General features: G+C 37.8%; 2 protein-coding genes and 1 long non-coding RNA gene across 6 annotated transcripts; 2 read left to right on the top strand and 1 right to left on the bottom strand.

Moving 5' to 3' along the window:
* Positions 1-3,730: 3,730 nt before the first annotated feature.
* On the top strand, positions 3,731-6,201 carry LOC112564484. 4 transcript variants are annotated; one of them, XR_003099228.1, is made up of 3 exons: positions 3,731-3,950; positions 4,180-4,294; positions 4,599-6,201. It is a non-coding gene; the product is annotated as an uncharacterized LOC112564484 (long non-coding RNA). The 4 variants fall into 4 exon arrangements; XR_003099227.1 differs by having other exon boundaries at positions 4,177-4,294; XR_003099226.1 differs by having other exon boundaries at positions 3,731-3,975.
* A 150-nt stretch (positions 6,202-6,351) lies between these two features.
* On the bottom strand, positions 6,352-18,345 carry LOC112564482 (NADH-ubiquinone oxidoreductase 75 kDa subunit, mitochondrial-like). The gene is given in 22 exon segments (XM_025239325.1): positions 6,352-6,846; positions 7,299-7,381; positions 7,384-7,432; positions 7,859-8,034; positions 9,012-9,165; positions 9,423-9,584; positions 9,958-10,020; positions 10,499-10,565; positions 10,978-11,106; positions 11,370-11,515; positions 11,761-11,910; positions 12,359-12,458; positions 12,669-12,854; positions 13,270-13,347; positions 13,708-13,772; positions 13,994-14,075; positions 14,579-14,637; positions 14,639-14,656; positions 16,456-16,563; positions 17,657-17,766; positions 17,990-18,065; positions 18,287-18,345. Coding segments are annotated over 22 exon segments (2,220 nt in total). The 5' UTR covers positions 18,302-18,345; the 3' UTR covers positions 6,352-6,702.
* A 291-nt stretch (positions 18,346-18,636) lies between these two features.
* LOC112564483 (elongation factor 1-beta-like) lies at positions 18,637-22,548 on the top strand. Its single transcript, XM_025239327.1, has 6 exons — positions 18,637-18,797; positions 19,093-19,209; positions 19,483-19,652; positions 19,970-20,095; positions 20,475-20,542; positions 22,399-22,548. Exons 1-6 carry the CDS (start codon positions 18,718-18,720, stop codon positions 22,483-22,485), a joined length of 648 nt encoding a protein of 215 aa, XP_025095112.1. The 5' UTR covers positions 18,637-18,717; the 3' UTR covers positions 22,486-22,548.
* The last annotated feature ends 893 nt before the right edge of the window (positions 22,549-23,441 follow it).

Genomic DNA, 23,441 nt, shown 5'->3' with positions numbered 1-23,441 from the left:
TCAAAAGCTTAACTACAAAATCTGGTGTGTAGTCCTGAATTTTCCCAAAGAGTTTTAAAACTTTGAATTATCCCTACTTTTGCTCTTGTTGTCAGGTCTTTGAAAGTAGACGAAAGATGAGCACTAAAACTCGCACTAAAACAATAAATCAAGGTATTTATAGGAGTTGACTACATGTTATCATTGTATCTCCATTTTTCCTTGCCCGCTACCTACCCACCCTTTCTAAACACAATTATGTCAAACCTTTTAAAGGTTAACTGTAAGGTCTAGTGCTTTGAACTTTTAATGAGCACATTTAATTGGTTTTGTCGATCATTAGAATGTCAGACAACAGAACGATATTGTCGGCAAACAATAATTAAGATAACAATTTCTAGGAGATGAACCTGAATGCCAGGTGGTGTGTAGTTATGAAATGTGTTGAATAGGAAGGTAGTGCAGACCCATTGAGACACTTGAAACAGGCGTTGACTTTGAGTAGAAAATGTTTAGAAACTAGTAGCCAATGGCAACGAGAGCAGTTAATCAGTCATTCAATCAGTTTAACTATTTGTGGACCGGTTCAGCAGGCTCCACTCAGAACACACCAACCGCTGACAAGTCTTCAGATTTGTTCGTGTCGAGCACAAAAGCCATGAAAGAGAAGAAATTGTTTGACATGCCATTCAATCCGAAATGTAGCTTGGCCAGTCTCCCATGTTGTTATAACGACGATCAAGCCATTGATGACAGGGACAACAACATGTGCAGCACTCAAGTTCCAGTTCTGGTGCTTGTGAGAAACATTATTTAGTGGCGTGGGTGGTGGGCAGGTCATTAACTGTCAGAATCACTCTTCCTTCCTTCTCTCTCTCTCCCTTGTCACTTGATCTTTTTTCGAATCCTTAATCCTCAAATGCACTTTACTCTCCCTGCTTGCACATCGAAGCTCCCCAACAGACTTCAAGAAACGGTCAAAACAATAACTAACGATACTCTTCATAAGATGAAAGGGGAGATTTTATGGACATCATCGCATTTCCGCCAATGCATACCAACAAGCAAGGGAAACTACTTCAGCCTCATCGAGCTGCCACCTCGAAGGCAGCGCGTGCAAGGTAAAACACATTATCATCAAAGGGATATAAATTAATATTGAGTAATGGCTTTTCCTTGTAGGGTTGTAGGGAATGAGGGCCCTGTGTGAGTCCAGCTTCGCGTTAACTGCTTTGAAGATCATTTTAGTGTTTTTCGTTGTCATCCAGAGCGGTTCAAGTCCACCATCGACAAGACTAAAAACAAGATTATATCCAGGCACAAACATAGGCAGAGACCATAATCTACACACACCTAGCCCCGCATACAGGTGGCGGGGTGGAGAAGAAAGTTCGAATTATCTCCCAGTCCCATGCTGATGAGTCATTGGATGTTGTTGTCCTCGTCCTGCCTGCCATCAGGCGCGGACCATCGAGCCAGGATCCTGTCCTAGACGATGTTCCTACATCTCCTGGCGGGCTGCTGTCCACACTTGGCTCTTACTCTGGCCACTAAAGTCCGTCTGCCTTACAGAAGTGCTTCTCTAAAAGCCTCTACAATTAATTATTCAAGTGGTCTTTGGTGGTCGACAATTTTAGTCTAGACTTTAATTGTGTTAAATTTCCTTGTCTTCACTTAACTTACCCCACGGCAATCAGGGATTTTATGCAAGACACCAACAAAGAATTGAGAGACACCACCAACAGACTGACAGAGCAAGTGCAAGGTTAGGGTCCAGGTAGAATCCAGTGAAGTTGACAGTGAAATGGTGGCGCGGGACATTGTTGTCCACATAATACAGGTTCGACCAGATTTACATGGCGATGTGTGGCATTGGATGTATTAACTTCCACTAATGTCTGTGTAGCAACAGTTAGAACAGAGTTCTTCTACAGGGATTCGAAACAGTGAAGACAGTAACGCACCCAGGTCCACCCTGCTACCATCCGTTACCGGAAGTGCGCAAAATTGAGCAGTTGGACCATTTGAACACCACCGGTATTCTTCCTAGCTGGTGTATCCAGGGATCCAATCCTGTGACCTCAGCATCAGTCTTTCTAACCGATAATTATCGTTAATATTCTTTGCATTTGTTGAAATATTTCCTTGTCAGAGACCGTGTCCAGGGAGCTTTGCTTATCTAGTATATTTGCTAGTAACTCAAGTATATAAATGTAAAATGTTGTCTTTCTGTGTAAAGCACTTCAGATTAGAGAGAGCTCATAATTACAATGTTAGTGATTTCTCCGTTGATAACAATATTTATTTTGGCACTTTCAATGCACGTTGTAAATTTAATTCAGTTGTGGTATCATGCCATTTCTTTCTGTACCATAGTGTTTTTAATCACTAATTGATTCCCCACCTCCCCAACCCAATATCAGTTATGGGCACGAGCTGCCCTAATAAAGCAATCCTCTCTGTCATTGTCACACACCAGCTCCGACAAGAAAAATAATCTTTAATAAAAAAGGAAACATAAATACCTGGGGATCGGTGGAGTGCTGGATTCGTTCTCAGACTATAATGTCAACTGAACAAACCGTTGATTGGTATGAGGCGGAAAAGCTTACTATTGATTACCACGACCTGAATACCAACCTGCGCCATGTATCCAGACACAAATAAAACACTATGAAGTCAGCAAACAGAATGCGATACAGTCAACAAACTGAAAGCTATGAGGTAAACAAACAGAAAGCCATAAAATTATTAATCGGAAAGCCATGAAAAACATTCCGATAACCCTGTACTCAATGACCAGAAACTACATAAAATTATACAACTTGAATAACTATGGCAACGACGATGATTTTTTAAAATCTGTTCTAAAACGAGAGGCAGGTCATGAACTTGTGACAGGGCTGTTGACTTCCCTACACGTTTGAACTCCACTCACCCAGTAATTTACTGACTTCGGCAAACAATTAGGAAGCAGTTTCATGTTCTGGACGATTATTAACTAAATGACCACAGAAAGGCCTGGGGCCAGCTGCACAACACATTTCTTATTTTAAACACAGGCCTTATATCTTTCTAGATAGCAAGTTCAGAACACAATTTTAAGCATCTAAACTAAAATTATTTTAAGTAAGATAAGACTGCAGAAGCCAGATTTGGCTCCCATAGAAATTTTTTTCCGATTTAACGCATCTAATGTGAAATGGGAGTGATTTCTGAAAGCTGTTTCTAAATTTACATTTTTGGAACAGTTTTAAGTTTTTTTAGAAGGATGTGGAATTGGCCCCAGAGATGTTTATGGGCATTTCAGTGCCAAACAGACAATAAAATACAATGTTTTAGTATAAATAAACTGGAAACATGCTTGTTCCTTACAAAGCATGTTCTGGACGCACTACAGAGATAAAGAACAGTGAGACGTGTTCACTCCTGACACTTAGCAGCTCACAAATAAATTGACAAAAATATCAAACTACTTACTAAGGTAAAGGAAGCAGGCCAGGAAGATAAGTGTGACAGACAGACAGACAGACAGACAGACGAAAAAAAAAAAACAACAGAAAGTAGAAAGGGTTCAAGAGTTGTCACTTATAACAGAATTACAGGTATTCAAGTACAAAGGTGTCTTCATGGATGCCTAGGATGTTGTCATGTTTTAAACTGCCTGAAGCGAGGAGTTCCAGACGACTAAACAGTAAGAGAATGAGAAAGAGAAGGAATAAAGAACAGCATGTTGAGCGAACTGGAGAGGCAAGAGTAGTGTGATCGATGCTCCGCATGCAGTAGAGGAATATCACTAATAGCCGCGTGTTGTCAGGGAGCTGGTGGACTCGCTAACAGGAGAGTGTATATAGGAGAGTGTCAGGAGACTTACTCACAGACCGCCTTTCCTCTTGCCTGCATCTTTGTTTTCTTCCCTTTTCTTGTGTAGACATCGACATCCGGTCTGGGCTTCGGGATTTTGGACGAAGGTGAGAACAGTCATACAGAGACCAGGTATGTCATCTCCAAGATGATGATTGTGTGTGAGAGAGAGAGAGAACTATACTGTATCACTATAATTAAAATCCTTGCACTTGCACCTGAAATACCACCAGGCGCCTTAAGATGTAAGATGGGACAGGAACTGCCCGGCCTGCAGCTTGAAAATTGAAAATTTTTATTCTCTTTTTACTTTATTGTTTTTCTGCCCCCCAGCAGGAAGCCCCAAAGTGTGTCAAGAAAAATGTTCTTACAACTAATGGTGCCCCTACTGGCATGCATTTCTGGCTGTGGGCTTGTCCTCGGCGCCATCACCCAGGGTACACTTTATCAGGTGAGACGACTGCTTCTCTCAAACATTTTTAAGATGTGGACATCTTTCCTCTGTCACACACAACACCTTCTCTGACTGACATACTGCTGTCTCGTCTTCCTCGTCCTCTGGGGGCCGTTGTCACTGAGGACGAGTCGCAGCTCGGGACAACAGGAGGCAACTCGAGGGCAAAGGTCTTCGCAGTTTTAAAGGAGCGATTTCATGATTTATAGCTTTGCTTGCATTCCACCATGAGTCTCTTGAAGATAAGAAAAAGAAAGCCAAGATGTATTTTTTCATTGTTTCCTTGCGTGTTGTTGAGCAGGTATGGGTGACCAACCCCACTGCCGCAGCTGCCTCTCCTGTACCTGTCAGCGTCTGTAGCATCACCTACTGCGCCAGTTCCTGCATGCAGCTGGGTTCCACCTGCTCGACTTTCGCCTACAAGGCCTCCACTTCGACGACTGCCCCCTGCGACCGACCTGGACTCTGTCAGCTGCGCAGCACCAACGTCACCAGTGCTCCAGATACTTCCTACATCATCTACAAGAAAATGTGATGGCAGCATCGTCTTCTGTGCTTCGTGCAGTTAAGCTTATTCACAAGGGGTTATTGCCGACAACTTTTGGTTCCAGCACTCCAAGCGGACTGACTGAGCGCAAGGTCGAAAATTTCACCATACACAAGAGAATTCAAGTCCACTTTTCGTGCAAACATGTTTCAAGTGAATAAATTTGGTTCAAGATACTAACTCGTTCCCGAAATCTGATCCAAAAACCTCCTTTCGTGGGATACAAGCCTTTGAAAATCGACATACACAGAAAAATAGGTGGATCGTGCCATTTTTTTTTTTTTTTTGGACGGCGGGTACGTTTCCTTAAAAAAAAAGTTGGCGACGATGACCCCCCTACACTACACTCGACACCGTCCTCCTAGTAAGAAACTTTTTGCACGTACATGAACGTTTCATGTGACTAACTGTTCGCATTTCACTTTGACACAGAAGCTAACTTGCACTGAACATTTACGCGCTGTTAAATTACCTGCCCCCGCCCTTTCAGCCTGATATACATGATCTGGGCCAATTCCTTTTTGAGCAATTCAACCTTCACAGTTTTTGTTTTATAATCTGCGAAAAATGCTCAACTTTGGCGCTAAAAGCCATTTATTGAGTGTAGTCGTCGTTTCTTGCTTTTTGTGGCATGGAGACTGTGGAATGCATGTCTATCGATGGTCAGAAGCTATCAGCCCAGAAATAACGAATATTAACATCAAAGATATACTGAAAGCCACTCTTCTGCAGCAGTGGTGGTATTCGGTAAAACTGGCTCTGTTCTGCCTGCCCAAGAAACGCCTTTTCAACAGTTGCCTAGCTGCTGAGTGGGAAAACAGGTTCTGTGCCCAGATCACTAACATCATTTCCATCATTAAATCCACAGAACATGCGATTATACAGTAGGTTTTTATAGTTAAGTAGAAACCTACAAGTCTATAAATCCTACAAACACTTTTTACTAATTTCAGCATGCCTGAAAAAAGATATACACAATGCTAGTATTTCTCTCTTGCAAGATGCTTGCATTTCTATATTTTTATCAGAACACTTCGAGAAGAAATTGTAGCATTACTAGTTCTCTTTATAAATGAAAGCATGGAAATGTGGTTATTTTGGAAGAGAATTTAATCTCCTCCTAACCCTAATGTAACCTTAACTGACCTGTGAGATATGATCTGGCTCATTTCCTTTGAGAAATTTTTCTTAATAAATTGTTATATTGCATTGATTTTTTTTTTCATTCATGCATCACTGCATTTTTTTTTGTTTGATTATTTCTTGAATATGAGTCCACTTTCCCTCGTGTATTTTCAGTATTTTACCTCCAAGAAAAACGTCAATGTTTTGGAAATACCTACTCTTTTTTGCAAGCAGGTCCCCAAGGCTGCACACACGAACACATCTACCCTCCCCACTCACACAAAGGCCTCCCCAACACACACCCTTCCTCTTAAAACTGTTAATATCAAGTCTTTCCAATCACTCCTTAATTTCAGTCAAGAACCTGTCTTTAAATCCAGCAAACATTTCTTCTCTTGTTTATGTACAATGAACAGTCTGTTGACAAAGTACACATTCAAACATTGCCTCAGGCTAATACTTAAAACTCGTTAGTGGTTTTGTCATAATGAAAATAAAGCAAACACAAAAGCCAATTCTTGGCATTAGCTGATTTGTGATGATGGAAGCTTGTAAGTCTGTAAAAATAATATCCTTTCCAAATCTCTAGTTTTCATACACCTCCGGGACAAATTAAATATTTTCAAACAACTATTTCACTTATGCTAAAGTGATTCACTCATTTGCCCCAGTGGAGAATAGAATCTTCAGAAAATTACATTAAAATTAAAACCTATGATAGTTTGTCCATTTTTTAACAGGTCTCTGCGGCAGAAGCAGCCTGCACACACTTAGCCATGGTAGGAGAGGCACGGCTGATTGCATCAGTCATGTAGAAATCCTTTAAAAATCTTTGGGGTGGAATCAATGGCCTTGGTGTTGATGTTCCTTTGATGAACTGAAATTAAACAAACAAATTCTTAATACTTAAAGAAATAAAAACCTTCATTTGATTATCAGCAGGAACAGTCAAAGGTATATTCAATTTCAAATCAACATTTGTTCTCATCACAAAGAATTTTTCATTACTGCTTTATATTTAATATGTTACCTACAGGTTTGGAAGAAAATATGCAACCATTTATCATAAATTCTATTCGTATGACAGTCTCAAGACATTTAAAAAGTTTCAATCTGTTTAAACTATGATAAAGGCATGATTACAGAGCACAGATTATACCACAAGTCAGGTGTGTTCATGGAACTGATATAATTGTGGGATCCCGAGACAAAAATACAGCAATGGTCAGGAAAAAAAAAGAAAAAAGGAAAGAAACAAACAAAAAAAAAACAAGAAAAGAAAAAGAAAAAGAAAAAAAAAAAGAAACTACCTACATCAGTGGTTCTCACCTTGCCAATTTCAACTGACTGCTGGAAAAAATTTGCTTCTTCCACTTGTCCGCAGCGAACCAGTGTTGGAGAAATGTCCGCCTTCGCTGTCGGATCTCTTGCAGATTATCGTATGGCAAAGTAATACCTGCAATCTGTTGATTAACAAAACCCATCATTTTACCAATTCATAAATTTATGTCTCATGTTACAAACAGGCAGGTTCGAGGTCATTCACACTTGATCAAACCATATTTAAACCCTGGATAGTTCAATCTTGATGTGTTATGCCCATCCACCAATAAAGGTTATATCAGAGAAAAGCAACTGGACTATTGTATTCAATGCATAAAAGAAGGAAAAAAAGAAATCCATCATGCACGAGACAAGAACCAAACTAAGGAAATCTTCACTATATTAGATGTGATAATGAGATCGTGAGATAGCCCAAAAAATACATCAACATGAATACATGATTAATTAAACTTTATCAAATACATGAACAAATCTATCAACAATATAATAAATAAGAGATGAAAGAGTTCAAAGCATTCATGTAATCTCTTCCCTCTCCTGTTTACCTCTGATAAAGCACGGATGATCTTCCAATCATTGCGGGCCATGCCAGGTGGGGTAACAGCTTGCCGGGTCAGCTGAGCACGACCCTCTGTGTTGACATAAGTGGCATCCTTTTCTGTGTATGCTGATCCTGGTAGAATGACATCTGCCATCAAGGCACCTTGGTCACCGTGGTGACCTGCAGAACAAAAGTCAACAGTCTGAAAATTGTATTAACAAAAATGAGCTTATTCCATCGACCACAAGACCTTGACAGTCACAATGACACCCAAATAGTCCCGAGTTTCAAACATTTAAACAAAAATCCTATAAACAAAAATAAATACAACAGGAAAAAAAAAATAATTGAAGTTCAACAAGCAGAAACAAACTGCTCTATCTCAATCCCTTAATAAAGCAGTACTTTCAAAGAAAATTAGACACCATTTCCAAGAAACAATTTTTTGGCAACAAGATTACACAAAATGATCACTACAATGTCTAATCCTGTAGGCAGTACATTCTAATGAATTAACATAACACATGCTGATGTAAGAACAGCTTTAAGGTATGAAAAAGTCTTAAAAATGTTGGAAAACAGCACCAGTCAACTCGAGGTTTGCTCTCATATTGTCATCATCATTAACAATAATGGTACAAGAAGAAAAATTTTAAATCATTCTCTTACTATTCTCCTGTTATAGCTTCCTTCAAAAAAAATAAAGGTTTGTGTACTTAAATAATGTTCTTCCCTTCTTTTGGTTTTATAGTTTTGGAGGAGGTTATTAAATATGGCATTAATGCATATTGCTGAATTTGAACACTATATAGGATTGGTCAGTAAAGGCTACTCTTCATTATATATTTAATCAAATAATGCAATCTTTATGCCAATTTTTGGATCATTATTGGATAGTTTATTGCTTACTGCTTTAGTGCAAATGAGCTAACTCAAAACTCCCATATAAAAAGAATTTACAAAATACAGCTTTAAAATTGTGAGCCATAGTCTCGTTATACATGTTGCACAAACCTGTTTTACTGACCTTAGAAAGGGTTTAATACCAGAGAGCATCTCAAAAATGTAACTGAAGAAAAGCATGAAAAATCAGTACACGGCACACATAGGCAAGCTGTTGCTCACTTTATTAAAACTATGTGCTTTAAAGAACATACCTTGGTAGATGACAAAAGTATCAGGTCTAAGGTCATCACGTTTGACACGGCCTTCATCAGCACCGAGCAGGTACAACACTTGAGGTTTGTTCTTTAAGATACGACTCACACCTGCCTTATACCCAAGATCCAAGGCTGCGACCTGACTAGCAACCTGGAAAGAAGTGAATAACACACCCCTTAACGAAACTCTTTGAACTGAAAATACTGCTAAGCAATTATGAAAAAAATCTCAACAGAATTTTACATGAAAGTTACAACATAAGATAGAGAATTCAAAGTAGCTTATTCAGAAAGAAACATTTTCAGAGAAGGAAAGAAAATAAGATGGGGGGGGGGGAAATAAAAAGATAAGTATATATATAAACCTTGCACAAACAGGTCTTGGATAATCTGTGACAAATCTCTTACCCTGTGCAGAACATTCAGCACTTTCCAGCTCTTCTCTACTCTAGTAGTAGCCTGCAGTCTGTTTGCCAGCGAGACGGCAGCTTTGAGGAGTGCACTGCCATCTTCCTTTTGAAGAGCACTGCTGCCCACTACTATCATTGGTTTCTTTGCCGATCCAATAACCTTTTAGGATATTACAGAGATAGATAACACACCAGATAACCCAATACTCAGCATCTTGATACAAGAAGAATGAAAATATATAATGGATGATGAAATGCATTTTGAAACAATGTAGCTACAGCTCCAGGCCGCAAATAGGACAGAAGTGTAATATCTGCTTCAGAGTAACAGTTTGACTACACATTCAGACTGTAGGCAACAATCCTGGAAAACTGATGACCAAGTTGATAAAGCATCTTATATTAGATGCCTCAAGTCTTCCTGGATGGCATTCCTACTATATTTTAAACAGTAAGACCAAATGTAATGAAATAAACACAAGCAAACAATCACATGACAAGTAAACATCTAATGTCACCACACTAAAACTCACCTCACTAAATGGGTGACATCCACTTAATAATTCCTCTAGAACTTGTGCTGTGTCGCCCAAATGCTGCACAAATGTCCACGACAGTGCGGTCAATATCCCACAGCATATGGGCATTCACAATCATAAAGTGAGCAAGAACACATCCATGTGCACATGTATATATGCATACATGGTAGCATGTACTTACTGTCTCTTACACGCACACACACACAAAATATTTACTGGAAAAAGGACTAACTTTAATAACCTGTCAAAAACCTTAAGTTTCTAATTTGTTTTAAAAACATTTGAGATGCTCGCAAGGAATCACTGGAAAAGATGCTGCAGTACCACTAGAGCGAAATAAAGAAAGGGTTTACAATTTTATTCACATCACAGGTACATCAGAATTTTTGACTGTTTTTCTCTTTTTGAAGATCTGAGATTAAATTTAGAGAATGAATGTGAAGGTAATTTCTAGAGTCCACCAATCAAAACAGAATCAACAGAGTCAATGACTGCATCTACTGCTATAACAACAACAGCAGATGCATAAACTTACACTGTATGTGTAGGTAAGGTCAACAGGACTTCCAACCAGTCCGACTTTTAATTCATTGTGGATCCAACTGTGGTCCATTTGAAAAAAAAAGTTTACATCCAGTTAATTAAACTTTATATTTACACATAACTAAAGAAAAGTATTGTACAAATTTACAGAAGAACTAATTGCCCATTCTAGTATTCAACAGTTCACGTTTGACTAACATTTCTCATGTATTTAACACTTCTCAAGGGGTAATAATACTCATCCTGAAAACAAAAAATATCTAGCACACTAATCTTATGGAAACGATACCATAAGATCTTACGCAAATACTTGCAAAACAATACAGAAGGAGGTACCTACAACATTCAAGCTTAACGAACTCTTGCTGATTGAAAAAATGATGGATGATGATGATTAATGTTGATGATGATGGCAATGTATATTCAAGCTATCTTGAAAAATGCTCGTCTGCAGATAACAGCTGACAATACCTCTTACGAATTCTGGCATTTAAAACTGGGGCTTCATAGCGTGGGTTGGTTCCTACAAGTAGCAAAACATCAGCCTCTTCAACTCCCTGAATTGTTGAATTCATCAAGTAGTTGACGCGTAGGTCGGTCCTAGAAACAATCAAATTCAAGATCCTGTCATATCTGTATGTGCTAATAAATGCTTAAAATAAAAAAAAATAACATGAAATTTTTTTTGCTGTAAACGGACATTTGTACAAAATGTCTTTTTCAAGAAATTGTTGCACATACATTTTTTTAAATCAACTGAGTTGTGTGCATAATTTTAATTTAAAAAAAAATCTGATTGTCATATACCAACATCTCTTCCGAACAAACAAGCCTTGACAAAAAAAAAAAAAAAACCATCTTACCCAGTACCATCCATAGGGAAGACTTCTTCAGTGCACAGATTTTCAGAGCCTAGACGGTTCATTAAGTCCTTCAGAGCAGTCAGTGCCTCTGCATCTACTAGTCCACCAGCAACTGCTGCAATCTGGTCTCCATCGATGCCTTTCAGCTGTGAAGAGTCAATATTTCTTTCAACAGACTCAAAAGTACCATCAAGCTATGGCAGCTTTATACAATTTCATAAAGTTTTATTCTTGACTGTAAGATGTTTGCACATATACATGTATTCTTGTCATGCCAGTATTCAAATATTGCCTAAAATGGAAGATTTTTTAATGCTCAATAATATGATCTGCTTTTCCGATGATTGTCTATCACTTTTGCCTGAAAACCTTCCAGATTCTCTTTCTTTACCTTGTTGTTGATGGTGAAGAAGGCATTCTCCCAGTCTGTAGCAACAAGTTCTCCTTTCTCATTCTTCACAAATGGTGTGGTAATGCGCTGGCGTTTAAGACCATCATATGCAAAGCGTGTTTTGTCAGAGATCCATTCTTCATTTATTGCCTAGAAACAAAAACTGGAAGGACTAACCTCCATCTCCCTCTAGTCCCTGAATTCATCTCAACATACTGTGATTTGACTTGTATGATTCTTTTACCTTTATAGATTTTTTTTTAATATTTAAAAAAAGAATGCCATCATTATGTATATAAATGTGATGAAAATGCAGTGATTTGACATAAAACATTATGTAGTTTCACACAGATTTCAACAAGATGCTGGCCCTATTTAACCTTGTAGTTGTAACATGCTTAGTAAGAATCTTGCATCTAAAAAGTATATCATCGTTAATTATATAAGTTTATGATGAAAAGCATATTTTCAAAGTATTCTCTGTAATATAATAAAAGCATTTAGATGAAAGGATGGGCACCCTCTTTTTCCAGAGGCAGATACACATACCCACTCACCAGCATATTGACACCCATCTCCACAGTCTACAGTCAATTACCTCGTTCATCCTAGGCAGTATCCTCATGACTTCGTTAGTGCGCATGCTGACTACAATGTTGCTCCCCAAAGCATCCATCACGTCCACGCTCTCTATTTTACTACAACATTCAAATGAAGTGATGCATCACATACAAATCTCACCATCCCCATACTAAAACTTCAATTATAATTACTGCAATTACAGTGTGCTGCTATGTTAACTGGTCAAGAAGAAATTCAAAGATTTGGTTGAAAAAAATTAGCATCAACTGTATGCTGGAGAAAAATTTAATCCATGTTGTTAAACAGGTTTTGTGAGATTTACTCACCGTGTCTCCCATGGCCGAGCAGAGAAAGCATAGGGCTTTGATGTCAGTGCCCCTACAGGGCAAAGATCAATGATGTTGCCTGACAACTCTGACTTGAACATTTTCTCCACATATGTTCCCACTTGCATCTCATTACCTCGCCCTGTTGTTCCAAGATCATCAACACCAGCAACTTCACTTGCAAATCTATTCCAATATAAAAAGAAAAAAGTAAGCTTTTTTTTTTAATAGTCACCAGTTCATGAAGCCCATCAAATCAGTTCCCATTTTTTAATGCTGTGCACTCTGTCACTACCCAAAACATCTTATATTTGTCAATATTTTTATGTTATTAGGATAAAAATGTCTCTGTACCCTATGTGCTCAGCCATTGTGCTCTCTGCCAACTGTTATCCTTTCTAATGCACAGATCCCTTTATTTCTACTATTGAATGAAATGTTATATTTTTATGCTCAACTTATTTCCTCCACCTTTTCTAGTTTCAGTCAGTGTCATCTGACACGTTTACAAGATGTGACCAGCCCAACGTCTTCCATTCACACAATATGTCAAAGACCACAAGCAGTCAAAGGTTTCTCATGCACAAAACAAATTACGCACCTGATACAGCGAGTACAATGGATGCAACGAGTCATTATTGTCTTTATGAGGGGACCAACATTTTTGTCCTCTACTGCCCTGAAATGTTCATGTAAGCAATTTACAAACTATTCAGTGACTGAACATTTTCAAAATAGATTTCTTTTCAGTTATAGTGCAAGAAAACTATGTGCATTTTTCTTGCAGTTACAAAGGCGAGTTAATTTGCAACCATAATACGCAAAAAGCAGTGGTAACCAGCAAGGTGCCTTTCAATAATTCTGTGAATAAAGAAACTAACACACTGCATAAAACAAAGTGCAACAAAGGGGAATGGGAACTTTCTGCAGCTTAAGAGGATGTTATTTCTCCTACTTCTCCTATTTTCTTTTTTTTTTTTATTTCTCCAGAACTTCACTAAATTTCATGGGAAGCCAAACATGCAGCCTAATGCCTTACCTCTTGCCACTGAAATCCATATCTGTAAAACGGCTTCTGTCGCTGCCAAATGCCATTGACTGATCCTGGAAGAAAAATCACAAGACATTTTAATAATAATAAGCAGATTTATACAGCATATTTCTCACACTATAGAGCACACTCAAATCCATACTACTTAGAGAACAATCCTGTTCATTCATGCAGTAGTTCTTAAACCCACTGTTTACAATTTTCACTTGCCTTTATACCACATTATTTCCATTCACCCAAGCATTTCTAACTACTGATTGCTATTGTCACATACCTGAAGGTCACACTCTCCTCCCTGGTCACAGATAGGACAATCTAAGGGATGATTCATCAGTAGAAATTCCATCACACCCTCTCTGAAAGTTATCAGAATGCATGTTTGTTACATAGGCCATAATAAGACTGCTCCAACTCCCCCTCAAAAAAAAAAAACCCCAAAACCTAGAGCGTAATGTAAGAATCACCCAAAGTCCTTCAAAGTAATTTCAATCAACCTGTACATGTACAATAAAATGCAGTTTGCATCACTGTAATACCCTCCTCAGTTCCTGCCTGCTGTCCGGGAACCCTCTTTATGGATCATTTTTAAACAATCTTTTTTTGCATTTCTGCAGTTGTTTTAGAACTGTTCCTCCTCTCCCACCGATATCTGTATTATGCTCCAAGATCAATCTTCAGTTACCGAAGAAAGATTCCATTCAAGCCCATCTTCCTAATGTTCATTTTCATGCCTCTTAGCTCGATAACCTTACCACTTAGAAAATGCCTCTTTAAAGTTTTCTGTCACTTCCCAGAACATTCACACTTCCTTCTCCCATTTAGCAAACTATGTCGCCACAAGACTTGGATCTTTTCCTACCTGGCTTTTTTTGTCATTGGTGAGTCTGTCTTCACCCTCATTCCTTTCATCACAGGCATTAGCACAGGATGCAATTGGCTGTAAAAAAATTTATGTCATTAATTTATACTGTCATTGAACCTTTTACAAATCTTCTGCAGCCTTTTTAACATGTTCATATTACTAAAGAAAAATACAACACAGCATTCTGCAATCAACATATCAAATACATACAGTCCTGTTTAAGCAAATCACCTTGGTGATTATCATCACCAACTTTTAGATAAAGCCAACATAAAATAATGAATGCTATGAAAAAATAGTTGGCTTTTCATAATGTCATCAATGCAGCTTTGCCATATAGTAGTGACCTTGATCTACAAATGAGATAATTAACTATTATGATGGTAAACAATTCTGAGTACCACATGAGTAATACCAATAATAAAGTGAACTTATATAGTGCCATATCCCTGCCCTATGGCCAGGTTCATGGCGTTTTAACAAAGAACACATGATAAGTAACAGAATGACAGACAGACATTCTGTTCTATTGATGGTACAGATAGTACAATCACTTACCAAATGGAATAAAATCAATCAATAATCAAGAAGGTGGCTACAATCATCAGGAGATTGCTGGTATCGATATGATTGCATCTCATCAAAGAGAATATGGATTAAAATGTTAAAACATATGGCTGTTTAGCGATGATGCACCATAACGAGGAGAGACAAAAAAAAACTGTCATGGCGTGTTAGTTCAAAAAGACTGAGCAAAGAAAGTGAAATTAGAAGATGAAAAACAAAAGTCCACAGCCAAATAAACAGTCCAACACAATGCCAAGGATGCCATCAAAACGTGTACAATGGTACTGGATGCACAAGTTGTTGGTGTGAATGTTACAAATCACAGACTGCAAAGGAAGTGGAAGGACATGGAGACTGTTAGACAGCAAAAAAGTCGATCTTATCTATCCATTGAAAAGCATAAAAAGCCACAGGCAATCCACCACACAAAGGGACTTAAAGGAGGATGTTCACTCCATTTGGAGGATACAATACAACTTTATTGATTCCCAGGGGCAATTCAAAATAGCGCTTGTACTAGCAATCTTTATACATATACATGATATAAAAAAGATAATATAAATGTACATGTTGAAATAGTGTCTCTTTCACACACACTTTCTCTCTCCCACACACACCCACATTTCCAACAACAGCAGATACAGTTGGTGACCTCGAGCAGAAGCCTAATACAAAATCATGGCCAGTAGAGTTTATCAAGTGAATGGCACGTGGAATGAATGAGTTGCGATGACGATTGGTTCTGCATACAGGCATCACATACCTACAGCAAGACCGCAAGAGTGAAAACTCATATGCCAACACATGATCTGAAATAGAGAGGATGCACAATGCCTTCCTGAGCATTTGCTGATGACAAAAGGCTGCCAAATCCCTCTGCCTGGTTCCAATGATCTTGAACAGATATTAACAAGGGAGACAAGGTTGTTCTGTTCCCTAGGGAGATGTTGTGGAACCAAGAGATGAAAGAAAAAGTGATTAGACTTTCAATGACTTGACTGATAGAACCGAGTGAGGATGATAGAGCTGACAGAGAAATATCTGAGTTTCCATAGGAGGTACAGGCATTGTTGACTCCTTCTGGAGGATCATGTCAGTGTTGATGATAAAACTAAAACAATCGTCAACACATTGAAAAACAGAGCTGCTCTTAGGTGAGGGAATATCGCTCTTCACATTCATTCTAGTGGTTAACTGGAACATTCAACCAGTCTTTAAGAAATGCCAGTCATTCCTGTTCTTAAATTATGTCACCAATCAGCAAACAGCATATTTAAAAAAAAAGAAGGTATTTTAGATGAACTTGCCTTAGGAGACTTTTCCACCTCCACAAGACACATTCGACAGTTGCCCGCAACTGCAAGTCGTTCATGGTAACAAAAGCGTGGGATCTCAACACCTGCTGCAGCACATGCCTGACAAAACATTCAAATCAGTTTAACCTGTGTGACAATAACTCTAGATGGAGTCTGCTGCTTCAAATATCTCACATTATGCAACTCCATTGACTGTTCCTTCTCTCTTCAAATATATCTTTGCATTCTTTAATACTCTTGTTATTCTGAAATTTTGTGTGTGTGAGTATATTTACTTGTATTTTAATGACCATCCCTGTTACATCCCTATATGATAGCGGTCCGGTGGCGCAACGGTTAGCGCTGTCACCAATACTGTGGAAGGTTGGCTGCCTGAGTTCATTTCTCGTCTCGGGCATTGGCATCTGTTTACAGGCTTGCCGTAATATAGCCTTAGTTGCTACACGGAGCTATATGATGTAAAGCACATCAAGCTTATCTGTGTGGGGAAATGTACTGTATAAATCCCAAACCCATTACTACTATTAAAACATTTCAAATACATGCAGAAAGTGTTTAAAAAGTTACAAAAAATATTAAAATAATCTTTGCATAAATACTGGGATGTTGTGTTCACTATTTTTAACAGTACAATTGCAAAGATTATTAGAAAAAAAACAAACAATTTTAATCCACTGCAGGGGTGGGGAACCTTTTATAACATTATTTGCAGGCCATGAAAAATTATCAAGTCCCAAGTGTAGTTGCCTTGACAAGGCCAGACCAAATGATTTCACAAGCCTTATATGGCTAGATGTTTCCTAACCTGATCCACAGGAATAGTCAAAAGAAAATTTTTTTAACAACTTTAACACAACCCTGAAACCAAAACTATATATTTAACCAAACTTCTTTCATGAACATTTCCTATAAGTGGGGGCAAATGAGTAAATGAGTAGTTAATGGACTGGTTTCAGAACTTGGAGGCATGCTGGATTTGATACCCATGTAGCACAGTAAACTTCCCCTAGACATGCAAATGGGACTCTGCAAAAGGTTGGAAAAAGTACAATAACGAGGGATAGGAGATGGGCACTGTCCTTACACAATTGTAGCTCTGAAGAAAAGGGTAATCTCACCTCACTCCTCATTGAATGTTTACGAAACTATCTTTCTGTTAGCACTAGCATAATAATAAGTTGATGAAGTCTACCTGTAAAACAGTTGTTCCTGGCTCCACAAAGACTTGCTTGTCATTGACATATACTTCTACCAGCTGTGGAGCAGGCTGAGCTGCTGTTGATTTCTTATTCGTTAGACATGCTGTTGGAACATACCCAGTCATAATGAGTTCACAATAATTCTTCACAGTCATTGTAATATCTTTTATCTTAAGTGAGACTTGAAACTGCCAAAAAGATGCTAACACATCAATTTGTATCGTGAGCTATATTCAATATGTACCTTTCTTTTTCATTAATCCTTGTACGTCCGACAGAAAAATCAAATGCAAATACAAATGCACCACACAACGCTTTTTGCTTACTTGGTGCCAGTCGCAGACTTCCCGTAGTTGTCAACGCCTGCCTCAAAGGCCACAGCCGCAGCATGACTGAAGCTACCTGATAAAACAAGACTCCTAGCCTTAACTTTATATGTTATGAACAATATGAACGACGCTACTGTGATGATCTTGTATAGCAGTGACAAATGTGCTACTGGTTGAGTATGACATGTAAGTAAACCACTAATTTCGTAATCTTATCCACTCAATGTATATCGCAATGATTATAATAACACTTATATTTGAATAAAGTACAAGATAAAGTATTTATTCATTTACATGCACTTCACACATTGAATTTCTTGACTTACTAACGTAACCAAATACTCCGACCTTTCCGAAAACCTTGCAGACAGTCAACTTCCGGTCTCGGCTGTATCATGGTACTCAGTGATAAAAAATAAAACGAACTTTAATAACAAAATATAACACTTTTAAAGTTGTTAAATAGTTGATACAATAATAATTTGTCGTTAAATGAAAGTAATATTTTTTATAATTTCGTCGATGTTTAATTATATATTTTTTTAAACTGATTTTAGTCTCAACACTAAAAAATTATCTTTACCTATTTATTAACATGTTTATTGTTGAGTAAATTTTTTTTTTAATAATTTTTAATTTTACCCGGTGTACCCTTCTTTCCGGTTGTGTGGCGGTGTTGGACCACGTTTTGTGCTGTCGCAGCTTAACACCTTTTAACAAACACCATGGGATTTGGAGATCTAAAAAGTGAAAGCGGTCTTGCAGCTCTGAACGAGTTTCTCGCTGATAAAAGCTACATTGAGGGGTTAGTGCTTTATCATCTTTTAGTATTTTCCTGCTTGTGTTCATTCTACTAGTACGAGTAATGGCCAAGTGTTAACTATAGTAATTGTGTGAGATCGGTTGTATAAAGCAGTAAGCCTCGTATTGTTGAGTGAATAATTTATCACTTATGCTGTTGCTGATTAAGTTACTTTAAACAAGTGTAAATGTAACATTTTAATGCTCTTTGTTTATATTTGAAAAAAATTTGATAATGGAAAAGTGAATGATAATAGTTCACGATTTATCTGACAACCTTACCTTTTATTTGTTGAAAGGTACACCGCATCCCAGGCCGACAATGTGGTGTTTAGTGCTCTCAGTGGAGCACCGGCAGCCAAATTTCCTCATGCACTTCGCTGGTACAAGCACATTCAGGCTCAAAATAGGAACGCGTACGTCACTTGATTGAAACTTATCATTGTTTGAATGGTAGTTCAAGCAGTTCACTACTTATTTAGTTCATTAGTTGTAAGAGGAGGTAATTAATTCTCTTCACTGTGGATATTTATACTTTTATCATTTATTATTTTAGACATCACTGCATTAGCAAAAATTTCCAATATATCAAAAATTATTGAAAGACATCAAATGCACAATATGGACGTCAAGTGAACTAAAGTGGTTGAAAGATCAACTGTTTATATGAGTTTTACAACTGTTTGCAGATTGCCTGGTGTTAAAAAGCCTTTGAATCAGTATGGAGGAGGAGATGCAGGAGCAGCTGATGAGGATGATGATGGAGATGTTGATGATTTGTTTGGCTCTGATAATGAAGAAGATGTAGAAGCAATTCGTCAACAAAGGCTCAAGGAGTATGCTGCCAAAAAATCCGCCAGTATGTTGTGCTATATTATGTTTAAGTGTGTGTCATCTGTGTACAGTTGTTAGCAAGTAACTTTTTATACACATGCTCACATTCTGGCCTAGAATTATTTTGTACAGGTGGTTGTTAGATGTAAGAGATTACTAAGTCATGGTTGAATACACAATTCTGTAGATTGAAATAAGGAATTAATTTTAAAGTCTTTAATAATGATGAAGGTAATATCCTAATGTTTGTTGAATGGGACAAATAACCATGAGCACTCATAGTATCAAGTTTACATCAGATATTACATCATGCCTAAAGCATCAGTGATGTGTGTTTTTCAGAGCCAGCTGTGATCGCTAAAAGCACCATCATCCTGGAAGTAAAGCCTTGGGATGATGAAACTGACATGAAGGAGATGGAGAAGAATGTGCGCAGTGTAGCTACAGATGGGCTTGTGTGGGGAGCTTGTAAGTAGACAAACCTTTCAGATTTCTTTGCCATTGTGCAAATGTGTTTCCTTTTATGTAACTGAAATTGAGGTTTGGATGAATTTGACAGGAGTTGCCTGCTTTTTTATGATTTTTAAACCAAACATTTCAAAGGCTTCGGGGCTTCTGCTTACGCAAAAAAATTGCGTACAGTACGCATTAAAAGTTCGGAGGACCCCTTCAATTTTCGTCAATGGGGTCCCCTTCAAATTTTGGCGAAGAACAGGGACCCCTTAAAAATCTGAATAAGGGGTCCCTGGGACCCCAAAGAATTTAGCCTTAGCAGAAGCCCTGGGCTTATTAAAGGCACAGAATTGTGTACAGTGTGGGATTTTTCAGTGTATTTACTCTTTTTCAGCAAAACTGGTTCCAGTCGGCTATGGTATCAACAAGCTGCAAATAAACTGTGTTGTAGAAGATGATAAGGTATGAGGTTTTCCTGTCATTTTGCCAGTTGCACAAATTAGACTTGGCAATTTTTCCCTTTGATTTGGTAGTAAGCTTGGAGAAGGCATCATGTTTATTGTTTGGCAGAATAGCTGTCATTGACAGCCTGTTGTCTAGCCAGTGATGACCTTCTAACAGCAGCATGGGGATATCTGAGGACTTTGCTTGATAACCGCATAGCTCTTCGTTCCACCCCATACATAATTTTCCATAGATTTAAAATAAAAGATTTTTCTGCACTGTTCTTTATCCCACTCTAGACATAATAAAGGCTGCTCTAATAGTTTAAAGCATTCACTCATCAAAATGTATGCATTTTTATATTTATTGTGGTAGATATTATATGATTCTAGATCAGACTTCAGACTGTCTGCAAAGTATTTTGTAATCTTGTGGTGGATTATTATTAAATTACTGCAGTTATTTGTTGCTTTAACATTATGCTTATATCACTTGTCTGTAGACACCTTTATGCTTTTGTATGTTAAAAGATACTCCTCCCCCCCCTGCCCCTTTAAATGGCAGCAGTAGGGTGGCACAAACTGCTTCTTCTATTGCTCAGCCACTTTTTTCAAAAAAGAACATGCTTCATTAAATTGTGAAAATTAAGAAGGATTCGAAGTATAGTTTGTCCAGTCCAAACAACATTTTTGGCTTCCTTGCTGTACCATGTTTTTATATACAATCATGTTTGGATGGCTATTATTGCATGGCTAACTGACTATCAATGTCGTTAGCCGACAATTGCCACTCCAACAGCATAAAGGGGAATTCTGGGAGACATGTTGGATGACTGCATGGCTCTTCGTTCCCCCCCATACACATTATTTGATGTTTAAAAAAAATTTTTTTTTTTTTTTACACTGTTCTTTATTCCACCCTAGACATGAATGATAAAGGTTGCTGTGATAGGACATTCGCTATTGTAGGATCCAGGATCAGATTTCAGACTGTTTGCAACATATTTGGAATCTCTGGGAAGATTCGTAGGGGGGGGAAATGCAGCTGGGATAATATAAGGCTTTGAGTAAAAGGAAAAAGATGAACATGTATCATAGTTGTCAAAGTTCATCTCCAAGGATTGGTGGAATGTTACTAAAGTGCTGCAGTTATTTGCTTTAATGTTGGGCTTATATTTCAGGTCTGTAGACACCTTTATGCTTTGTGTTGAAAAAAAACTTTTTTTTCTCCTCTTTGTGGACGGATTAGGGTGGCAAAACTGCTTCTAAGCAGATAAATATTGCTGTGCCATGTTTTGTTTATGGTCGTGTTTGGATGGCTATTATTGCATGGCTAGCTAACTGTCAGTGTTAGCTAAACAATTGCCACTCCAACAGCATAAAAGGGAATTCTGTGAGGCATGTTGGATGACTGCATGTCTCTTCGTTCCACCCTGTACATAATTTTTGCCAGATGAGAAAAATACCAAAGATATTTTAAATTATTAACACTCATGAAATAGGTCTGATATTTAGAATCTGTTAAAATCTAACAGCATTTGGATGACTCGCCAAAGAGTGGAAATACAATTCTTACCGAAACTAGGAAATTTTATGCTTGACTTTATCTTTGAAACATACTTTTTTTCCATTTGCCTGTATAAGCAAAACACAAATAATTTGTGGATATCGCTTCTCAAGGCTGCCCAAGTAAACTATCTTTAAGAGACAAAAAGGCAACTAGAGGAAGTCTTTAAACTGTGCTACATTGCCCTTTCTTTCACCGAGAACATGTTCACATCTTCCACTACACAGTTCTCATCATCATAAATACTTTTGGTTTTGCTTTGTATTGATGTTCGTTCTCTTGATAATAGTGTCCTTCTTGTGCTTCAGGTGGGCACAGATTTCTTAGAAGAGGAGATCACAAAGTTTGAAGATTTGGTGCAGTCTGTGGACATTGTGGCTTTCAACAAAATATAAGAACTATTTGTAAATAACTGGCATATTCCAAGTAAAGGATTAAATAAATTTATTTCAACTGGACTTCATTCTGTTGTTTTTTTGTTTTTGTTTTGTATCTATTGATTTATGTGTTTTACAGGGGAGTAGAGATGTTTAAAAAAAGCTAACATGCATAAGAAATGTTTAATCATTACAAATGTTTCATAGTGTATGGCTAGGAATGTAAGCCTTTCCAAAAGGAACAATACAAAATGTAATTAACTGGTCAACTTTGTGAATTGGTGTGATCAATGATAACATTAATTTTGTCATACTAAGTCTTTGGTGATTATACTCAGAGTATTTCCATGGAATTCTAGCTGTCGGTGGATCAGTTTGTTGGGGAACTGCAATGTATTTTGGGAAGACAATATATCCTAGTGGTTTGTAAGCTTGACTGCTTTGACTTGTGCTGATGACAACTGATTTGGTTGGCATAATTTCTGTAGGTAGGCTTCCAGGAGTGAGAAACTTTCCCTGCTTGACTTGTATGGAAATAAAGCATTTGTACTTTTATAACATTAAATAAAATCCTCCGTAATAAATTTGAATTTGGCAAACAATGCTGACACTAACATTTAAATAGACTGGACTAAAAGAAATGCAGTATAGACCAAACTTTGAGTTTTATCATCGTCTGCCCGTTCTTTTGCTGCTAGCACTGTCGTCACTGACCGTGAACAAGTATCTCAAGACGCATTAAATGTACCTACAGAGCATTACTTCGCCATCTTACTGAACATAAAACTCGATAACTTACCACTTTGGAAGCAAATGTTTGAAGTGACACGAACATACTGCCACCCTGTGAGGATTGAGGGAGTCCACTGCTTGCTTTCACCCATGCTGCTCTATATTTAACTATTTTTCAAGTTTTGGAAGGCGATGAAAAGAAAGACTTCCAATCTGGGTCTCACAACCAAGCATTGCACAAT

Source organism: Pomacea canaliculata, linkage group LG5, assembly GCF_003073045.1.
Source record: "Pomacea canaliculata isolate SZHN2017 linkage group LG5, ASM307304v1, whole genome shotgun sequence".
NCBI classification, from domain to species: Eukaryota; Metazoa; Mollusca; class Gastropoda; order Architaenioglossa; family Ampullariidae; genus Pomacea; species Pomacea canaliculata.
The sequence above is the reverse complement of the archived record's forward strand: the minus strand, read 5'-3'. Positions and strand labels throughout refer to the sequence as shown.